The sequence below is a fragment of the Eutrema salsugineum genome, unplaced genomic scaffold (genome assembly GCF_000478725.1).
Source record: "Eutrema salsugineum unplaced genomic scaffold, Eutsalg1_0 scaffold_14, whole genome shotgun sequence".
NCBI classification, from domain to species: domain Eukaryota; kingdom Viridiplantae; phylum Streptophyta; class Magnoliopsida; order Brassicales; family Brassicaceae; genus Eutrema; species Eutrema salsugineum.
In genome coordinates, this window is record NW_006256877.1 from 8,739,455 (window position 1) to 8,749,253 (window position 9,799).

The 9,799-nt window shown below is 45.7% G+C and overlaps 1 protein-coding gene across 1 annotated transcript; it reads right to left on the reverse strand.

Moving 5' to 3' along the window:
• Window positions 1-735: 735 nt before the first annotated feature.
• Window positions 736-9,512, reverse strand: LOC112088477. The gene is made up of 4 exons (XM_024158760.1): window positions 9,236-9,512; window positions 8,098-8,165; window positions 4,476-7,998; window positions 736-1,079 (listed from the first exon to the last, which is right to left on the reverse strand). The coding sequence occupies exons 1-4, from the start codon at window positions 9,510-9,512 to the stop codon at window positions 736-738; spliced, it is 4,212 nt and encodes a 1,403-aa protein (XP_024014528.1).
• Window positions 9,513-9,799: the final 287 nt, after the last annotated feature.

Below are 9,799 nucleotides of genomic sequence, written 5' to 3' on the forward strand. Positions count from 1 at the left end.
CGAGAACCTATTTCAAAGGGTAAGGTCTGCAGCCTGATCATCAATGGAGGCAGCTGTACGAACGTGGCAAGTACTACTGATACGATCCACCCAAGGAAATTGCACTTGCTCGTTTGGTAGGGGTTGATAAACTCGGCCAGATCGGTTTGATCGGAGAGATGCTAAGGGGTGAAGGGTTGCCTCGAAAATCCTTAGGCCCAACTCGCGAGAAACAGAAACTGATCAAGGAATGACAACACCAAGTGTTGATCTCGCGGGTCAAGGATGAACAGGCGTGAGACTTGATCTCGAAAATCCTGTTGCCCCTAAACTACTTGAACGAAATCGAAAACAAGATGTAAGGAAGGCTGCGTCGAATCCTATGGACTAAATCCGATAAACCAAAATAAACTTTCAAGGCTAACCACCTAAGAAAGGAAACTCAAAGAGAACAAGAGAATATCTCGAAATTTTATTGAAAGAAGTGAATGAGAAAAATACAACGGATTATGGCTCTTTATGTAGAGTCTTATAAGAAGTGCAAAAGACAGAAATAATAAATAGATACATTGAATACGATAAAGGACCACTCGGCTTCCTCGGATGTCCGTTTGACTTCTTTTGCGCGAATGATCTTTCAACTCCTTGTAACGACTATTAACCAATTCGGATAAGGAAAAGATGTGGGCCTTAACCTCATTAAAACCCCATCCGGTAAACCCAATGGGACAAACCCGGATGCAAGGAAAAAGAGTATCAAGGGGCCACACCGTCTGAATAGGCTAAGAGTGTTACAGCTCGGTCGCTTAGTGTGGCATCCGTGAACTTGGCCATCAGCTCGGTGTATAACCTCCAAATGACCATGGACAGCTTCTTAGCTCGGGACCGTGTAATTGGACCAGTGAGCTCGGTCAAATCCGGAATTGGGTCGTTCACCTCGGCCAGCTTCCCTTCTTGAACCTCCATCTCACTTAGCTCGGCCATTTGGTCGAGATTTCCAGTCTCGCCTAGTCCTCCGGCCTGACCCTCAGCTCGCACCTCGTCCATGCTCGTATCATTCCCCCCCTCTTGAAAAGGACTTGTCCTCAAGTCTGGTCCATCTGGAAGAAAGGGAACTAAGTCAGAAACATTAAAGCTTGAACTGACCGTATACCTACCTAGGAGGTCGATCTGGTAGGGTTTAAGACCGTGAATGGTCCATCGACTCGGGGTAACAGCTTGGATTTCCGTTCCTCAGGAAATCTTTCCTTCCTTAGATAAATCCAAACTTGGTCGCCGGGCTCGAACGTTCTTTTGCTTCTGCCTTTGTTGGCTTTCCTTTGAAACTGCTCGGTTTTCCTTTGAATGTTCTCCTTGGCTTTCTCGTGCATCTGTTTGACCAGTTCGGCCTTTTTCTTTCCATCTAGATTAAGTCTTTCACTCATAGGCAAAGGGGTTAGATCAAGTGGGGTAAGCGGATTAAACCCATACACAAGTTGAAAAGGAGAAAACATTGTAGTTGAATGAACCGAATGATTATCAGCAAATTCAACGTGTGGCAAGCAATCTTCCCAAGTTCTAAGATTCTTTTTAATCACAGATCGTAACAAAGCTGATAAGGTTCGGTTAACTACTTCAGTTTGTCCATCAGTTTGAGGGTGACAAGTAGTTGAAAAACAAAGTTTAGTTCCTAGTTTTGACCATAGGGTTTTCCAAAAATAACTAAGGAATTTGGTGTCTCGATCTGAAACAATGGTTCTAGGAACCCCATGCAATCGGACTATTTCCCTAAAGAACAGGTCAGCCACATTTGATGCATCATCGGTCTTATGGCATGGAATGAAATGAGCCATCTTAGAAAATCTATCTACAACCACAAAGACCGAATCTCTACCTCTTCTAGTGCGTGGCAATCCTAACACAAAGTCCATGGATATGTCGGTCCAAGGCTCACTAGGGATCCGAAGGGGAGTGTACATACCTGGGCCTTGGCTTCGGGTCCGCCCGGCAACGGCGCCAATTGATAGACAAGACTTTTTAGGGTCTCAGGGCTATCAATCCCCTTGTCAATGTAGCACAAAGAGGTTTATCAATCCAGATGTGGTGTTAGACACTAAGCTATATGATCAAGTTCTTAATTCAAGCAAACAAGAGTGGGTTTTGATTAATCTAGAGACAAATATAAACATAAACAGGATTAAAGACTAATGACAATGACAAATGGTGTGAATAAGATATGATGGAGGCATGAGATTCTAGACATGATAGATGGTTAGGGTGCTTTGGTGTTAAACTAGGAATGCAAATGACAATGATGAGACATGATTCAAGTGATTAAGAACTCTAATCTATGTTAATCCTCTCATGAAGGTATTAACCCCTATACTAATTCATTTTCAAACCAAATTCCCATTTGTGAAATATGAATCAATATGCATTAATAAACAGTTCTCAATGATCATTCAAGCATTTAACAAATCATTCCCATGATGAAAAATTACTTAAACCTCTAACACAACTCTTTCAGGAATTTCATCAAACACTTTTGGTGCATGAAATTCCCAGAATCTAGATTTCAAGTGATTATCAAGGATCTAGCATAGAGAATAGTTGTTTAGAGAAATGAACCAATGAATCTAGCCCTAAGCACTCCTAATCTAACACTTTAGCACCCTAACCTACACATCTAGAACCTCATTAAGGTAACTACTCACTAATCATGATCAACACACTAGATCCTTTGCAAGATGTGTTGTTAATCATGATTAGAAGTTGATTTTGATGAATAGAAATGATGAACAAGATGGAAAGAAACTGCAAATCGATTTAAACTCTCTAAAACAAAGTGTATTAAGTGGTTTTTCACAAAAGGGGAAAAAAAGACTAAAAGTAGATTAAGTCCCTCCACAAATTAGGTCTAAAAACCTTATAAAAGAAGCTTGGGCGAACCGGGTCAACCCGGAACAAACCGGGTACTGACCCGGCCTTGATGGGCAAAGAAGGGTTTGCCACGGTCTGGTGCATCCTTGGTGTGACCGTGGCATTCCTGACCGTGTCAAAGTTTTTACTTGTGTTCTTGGTCCCTTTTGTTGCCGCGGTCTGATCAAGCTTCATCTGGGACTCGTGGCAAGTGAGCCGTGTCAAACGCCGAAGATGTGTAGAGGTTGCCACGGTCAAGCCTCCAGACCGTGGCATTCACACCGTGCCAAAACTCGCATGCATGTGAGTACCTTCCCAGCCAAGTATATGCTTGCCACGGCCAAGTCTCAGGCTGTGGCATTGAGATCGTGTCAAAAGCCGAAACTGTGTAGAAGTTATCTCCAGCCTCTTGTTCATTTGCCACGGTCAAGTCCTAGACCGTGGCATTCAGCTCGTGCCAATCGCCGAAGGTTGCAAGATGTTGCCACGGCCAAGCTCCATACCGTGGCATGTTTAACTTAGTCATCCTGGGCTGTCTGGACCATCTCGCATTCCGGAGAGTGTAACTTCCTGGAGACCTGTCCGAATTGAGTGATTCCGGTTTCAGAAGACAGAGGACTCATTTATCTCCAACTTTGATGAAGGAAGTTTCAGTGCTTGGGAAGTGTAAGGTTTCCTGGAGGGAACATCTTTGAAGTGCATTTACACGACCAGAGAGAAGCGTCTAGACATGTGTCCATTCCGGAGACCGTATCTTTCTGCTCAAAGCTCCGAATTGACTGATCTCGGTTGTTCTGGAAAGAAGACTCAAATGTCTCTGATTCTCATGAAGGCCGCGGAAACTGAATCGGTCTGGAAGTGCGCCGTCCTTCGCATCCTTCAGAACTGATCTGCTCGGTCCGGAATACCTGCGAGACAGGGGTTTCTTCCGACGAGCTTATCTCTCTGCTCACGCGTCCGAATTACACGATTCCAATTGCTATGAGACCGTCCTCCAATTCTCTCCAACTTCTATGAAGGACCCGCCGTCTGAATCGGACCGGAAGGCTCCCCGGACGGGCGATTTCTGAGACTCGTTCACACCCGGAGATTTTGGCCGATACACTTCATTCGCGGTACGTGAAAATGGCCGGTAAAGCTTCCCGCGGTACATGAAAATGGCCGGTAAAACCTTCCTGGCCAGCGAGAATGGCCGATAATCTCCCAAGACCTGATTTTTCCACTTTTTCAAGCTTTGCTCACCATTCCACCTCCTGGATTCATCTTTTCAGTTCCATATTCACCTGACAGACACTCAAAATATGCAAAGACTCATTGGGACCTAATGCATCTCCTAAGTTCTAAAATAAACCCTAAGGACCTAAAATGCATGAAATAAAACATGATTTGGGATGATTTATGCAACCTAAATGATGCAAATTATGAACATATCAATCATCGGTCTTATGGCATGGAATGAAATGAGCCATCTTAGAAAATCTATCTACAACCACAAAGACCGAATCTCTACCTCTTCTAGTGCGTGGCAATCCTAACACAAAGTCCATGGATATGTCGGTCCAAGGCTTCACTAGGGATCCGAAGGGGAGTGTACATACCTGGGCCTTGGCTTCGGGTTTTGGCCATCTTGCAGATCGTACAACGGCTACAAATTCGCTCCACATCGCGTCTTAGGTGCGGCCAAAAGAAGTGGTCTTGCACCACACTTAGAGTCTTAGCTACTCCGAAGTGCCCCATCAGTCCTCCTCCATGTGCTTCCCTAACAAGTAAATCACGAAGAGAAGTGTTAGGTATGCATAACCGATTTTCATAGAAAAGATATCCATCACTTTGGTAGTATTTGCCATGGGCAAATTTGGAACTGGATCGGTAGACATCCTGGAAGTCTGGATCAGTGAGGTAGGCATCCTTCATTAGTTCAAACCCCAGCACCTTTGCATCCAAAGTGGAAATCAAGGCATGTCGTCGAGACAAAGCATCGGCCACCACGTTCTCTTTACCCTGCTTGTACTGAATGACGTATGGAAAGGTCTCAATGAATTCCATCCATCTGGCATGCCTCTTGTTAAGCTTCTGTTGGCCCTTTAAGTGTTTGAGCGACTGGTGGTCCGTATGAATGACGAACTCCTTTGGCCACAAGTAGTGCTGCCAGGTTTGTAGGGCTCGGACCAACGCGTACAGTTCTTTATCGTAGGTTGGGTAGTTCAAGGTTGCTCCTCCTAGCTTCTCATTGAAGAAAGCCACGGGTTTCTTCTCTTGCATCAGCACGGCTCCAACTCCAACTCCTGAGGCGTCGCACTCGATCTCAAAGGTCTTGAGAAAGTCAGGTAACACCAGTAAGGGCGCATGGGTTAGCTTATGTTTCAAGAGCTGAAAGGCTTCCTCCTGCTGTTGCTCCCACTTAAACCCGACCTCCTTTTTAATGATCTCGGTCAAAGGTGCGGCTATCGTGCTGAAGTTTTGGACAAAACGGCGATAGAAGCCAGCTAGGCCATGGAAGCTCCGGACTTCACCAACAGTCTTTGGGCTCGGCCAATCCTGGATTGCTTTGATCTTTTCTTCATCGACCTGGATTCCCTGCGAACTCACAACAAAACCTAAAAAGACAACGTGATCCGCACAAAAAGTACATTTCTTAAGGTTTCCAAAGAGTCGTTCATGTCTAAGCACATCTAACACCTTTTTCAAATGCAGCACATGTTCATCAAAGTAAACTACCACGAAAACACCTATGAACGACCTAAGAACATGATTCATCAAACGCATGAATGTGCTAGGTGCATTAGTGAGTCCAAAAGGCATAACAAGCCACTCGTAAAGACCATGCTTAATTTTAAAAGCCGTTTTCCATTCATCTCCTTCTTTCATCCTAATCTGGTGATAGCCACTTTTTAAATCAATTTTAGAAAAAATGCATGCACCATGAAGCTCATCTAACATATCGTTATGCCTAGGTATAGGATGGCGATACTTAACCGTTATGTTGTTGATGGCTCGGCAGTCAACACACATCCTCCAAGTTCCATCCTTTTTGGGCACGAGTAAGACCGGTACGGCACATGGACTCATGCTCTCGCGAATGTAACCCTTGGCCAGAAGTTCATCCACCTGTTTTTGAAGCTCCTTGGTTTCCACGGGATTAGTACGGTAGGCAGGTCGGTTAGGAAGGGTGGCTCCGGGCACGAAGTCGATCTGGTGCTCAATTCCTCGAAGGGGTGGTAAGCCACCTGGGTCGTCTTCCGGAAAGACATCAGCAAAGTCCTGCAAAACATGAGAGATTCTGCTCGGTAAAACCGGCTCAGGGTTAGTATGGCTAGCCAAAGCTTCTTTAAAAATGAGAAGGACAAAGGGTTGCTTTGTAGCTAAGGCATATTTCACCTCGCTAGGCCTCACAAGAAAAGACTCTTTGCTCACGGGATTTCCCTCATAGGCCATTTCTAGGTTTTTCTCAGACTCTCTCTTTTGAAGTGAAGTGTTTTGGGATTCGCTCATAATACCTTTACCCTTAGAGTTCTGCTCCAGCTTAACTTGATCGAGATAGACTTCATGTGGTGACAAGGGTGCTAAGACGATCTTGCGACCTTGGTGCTCAAAGGAATGCTTGTTTGAGAACCCATCATGGATCGCCTTCTTGTCGAACTGCCACGGTCGTCCTAGGAGTAGATGACCGGCCTCCATGGGTAGAACGTCACAAATGACCTCGTCCTCATATCGTCCAATGGTAATTGGAACAGTGACCTGTTTAGTGACCTTGAGTTGCCTCTGGTTGTTAAGCCACCGCAGGTTATAAGGATGAGGGTGTTTACGGGTCTCCAAACCCAGCTTGTCAACCATACTAGTGCTAGCCACGTTGGTGCAGCTCCCTCCATCAATAATCAGGCTACACACCTTTCCTTGGACCAGGCACCGGGTGTGGAACAAATTTTCCCTCTGGTCTTCCTCCTTGGTCCGTTCTTGTGCTATGAGAACACGCCGAGCTACAAGTAACTTTCCGGACACAGCTCGCTCCTCGGTCTCTTCTTCATCGTAGACCGGCTCAGTTTCCTCCTCGTGATCGGATATGATCTCTCCGGTGTCGAGCATGAGCATAGCCCTCTGATTCGGACATTTATTGGCATAGTGTCCCTTTCCCCGACACTTGAAGCACTCGATGTCTCGCGTCCTGGATGAGCTGGCCTCGGTCTTGCCTGTGTTCTGGTTCGGTTTTGAGTCCGTCCTCGGTTGAGTGTTAGATCGTGAGGGATAGGTTGCCTTGTCGTCTCGGTAGCTTGCTCGTGAACTGGCTCCAGGGGTAAATCGATTAGTTCCCTTCCGTTTGAGTTGTTGCTCCACTAAAATCGCCTTGTGTAACATCTCGGCCATATCGTTATACTCCTGTAGCTCCATTCGGTCCTGCAAGTCACGATTCAGGCCACTTAGAAATCTGGCCATGGTCGTGTCCTCTGGTTCGAATACGTCGGCCTTGAGCATTAAACGCTCCATCTCCTGATGATAGACCTCCACGGACTTAGTTCCTTGCGTAAGCCTCCCAAGCTTGGTATGTAACTCTTGGTGGTAGTGGGATGGTACAAACCGTTGCCGCATAAGAGTGGCCATCTCGTCCCAAGTTTCCACGGGCCGTTCACCGTTCCTATGTCGGCTGATCATGATCTGGTCCCACCAGTCTATGGCATAGCCATTGAACTCGGAGGCCGCCAAGTTGATCTTCTTCCTCTCCGACAGATCCTGGCAGTTGAACACGATGTCCACCTTCTTTTCCCATTCTAGGAAAGCATCTGGGTCATTCTTTCCGTAGAAGGGTGGAATCCGCAGCTTCATTCCTCCTAGGTCATTATCGTTACGTCCTCGAGCCTGCTCGGCTTCTCTTCGTTCATGGATGGGTCGCTGAGGTCGTCCTCCTTCACATCGGAAGTCTCGGCCTGGAAAATTATTGCCTCGGTCGCGGTCTACTCCAGCTCGGCCTCGGTGTGCACCACGGTTACCTCGCGGCCTAACTCGGCTGCTACCAGATGAGTGGTTATCCGCGTAGAATGGGTTGTCGATCTCCTGCTCGAAGTTCCGGTCTCGGCGGATATGTATTGGCTCCTCGCGGTTTTGATCGTTGGCCTCTTCTTGTCTTGGCTAGACTTCAAGCCGATCCATCTTTTGGCTCATACGCTCCATCATTTCGGTAATCTGGTTAAGTTTGGCCTCCATTTCTCTGGGAGTATACCAGCGAACGTGGTTTCCTTCTTTGAACGTGTAGAACTCGCAATCGTCCAACGAGTAGTCAGATGACATGCACGTACCTCGCAAAAAGAACAAACACGTTAGTAAAAATCCTTTCTAGTGTTTCTCTCTTTGATTCACTCACTCTCTTATTAATCTCACAAACCCACACAAGATTTTCTTCCGGTTCTAAAGGAGTTAATCGATTCACGACGATTGCCTTTAGGTTCCCTTGGTTTATCAAATGTTTGAAGGAGAAGAATAAGGGTAGATAGATAGAAAAGAATATGATTTCTTTCTTTTTTTTTTTTAACTTTTGAAATTCCTTTTTTTTTTTTTTTGGACTTTTGAAATTCCTTTTTTTTTTTTTTGGACTTTTTGATTTCTTTTTTTTTTATAACGGAAATATAAGAAGAAATGGGATGAGAAAAGGCGGAAGTTTAAGAGATAGATTGACACTACCGAGTAAGCAAGTGGGCTCTGATACCACTTGATACGATCCTCCCAAGGAAATTGCACTTGGTTGATAAACTCGGCCAGATCGGTTTGATCGGAGAGATGCTAAGGGGTGAGGGGTTGCCTCGAAAATCCTTAGGCCCAACTCGCGAGAAACAGAAACTGATCAAGGAATGACAACACCAAGTGTTGATCTCGCGGGTCAAGGATGAACAGGCGTGAGACTTGATCTCGAAAATCCTGTTGCCCCTAAACTACTTGAACGAAATCGAAAACAAGATGTAAGGAAGGCTGCGTCGAATCCTATGGACTGAATCCGATAAACCAAAATAAACTTTCAAGGCTAACCACCTAAGAAAGGAAACTCAAAGAGAACAAGAGAAAATCTCGAAATTTTATTGAAAGAAGTGAATGAGAAAAATACAAGGGATTATGGCTCTTTATATAGAGTCTCATAAGAAGTGCAAAAGACAGAAATAATAAATAGATACATTGAATACGATAAAGGACCACTCGGCTTCCTCGGATGTCCGTTTGACTTCTTTTGCGCGAATGATCTTTCAACTCCTTGTAACGACTATTAACCAATTTGGATAAGGAAAAGATGTGGGCCTTAACCTCATTAAAACCCCATCCGGTAAACCCAATGGGACAAACCCGGATGCAAGGAAAAAAGAGTATCAAGGGGCCACACCGTCCGAATATGCTAAGAGTGTTACAGCTCGGTCGCTTAGTGTGGCATCCGTGAACTTGGCCATCAGCTCGGTGTATAACCTCCAAATGACCATGGACAGCTTCTTAGCTCGGGACCGTGTAATTGGACCAGTGAGCTCGGTCAAATCCGGAATTGGGTCGTTCACCTCGGCCAGCTTCCCTTCTTGAACCTCCATCTCACTTAGCTCGGCCATTTGGTCGAGATTTCCAGTCTCGCCTAGTCCTCCGGCCTGACCCTCAGCTCGCACCTCGTCCATGCTCGTATCAACTACAATGGTGGAGAAACTTGGCCTGGAGACGCACAAGCATCCACAGCCTTATAGTCTCAGGTGGCTAAACAAAAAAAGGCAGCTAAAGGTCACCAAGTAAGTCTCGGTTCCATTATCTATCGGACGGTTCGAGGATGAGATCATGTGCGATGTGTTGCCGATGGAAGCTGGTCATATCCTTTTGGGCCGACCTTGGAAGTATGACCGCAAGGCCATTCACGATGGCTTTTCCAACAAACACATGTTCGAACACCAAGGCCGCAAGATCACCCTAG

Excerpts from the sequence above, each read along its gene's own strand:
- LOC112088477 (XM_024158760.1), bottom strand. The coding sequence starts at position 9,512 with ATGGACGAGGTGCGAGCTGAGGGTCAGGCCGGAGGACTAGGCGAGACT. Across the intron at positions 7,999-8,097 it reads CGTTCAAAGAAGGAAACCAC|CCAAGACAAGAAGAGGCCAA; the intron begins GTTCGCTGGTAT and ends CTTGAAGTCTAG. Across the intron at positions 1,080-4,475 it reads AACCCGAAGCCAAGGCCCAG|ATGGACCAGACTTGAGGACA; the intron begins GTATGTACACTC and ends CCTTTCTTCCAG.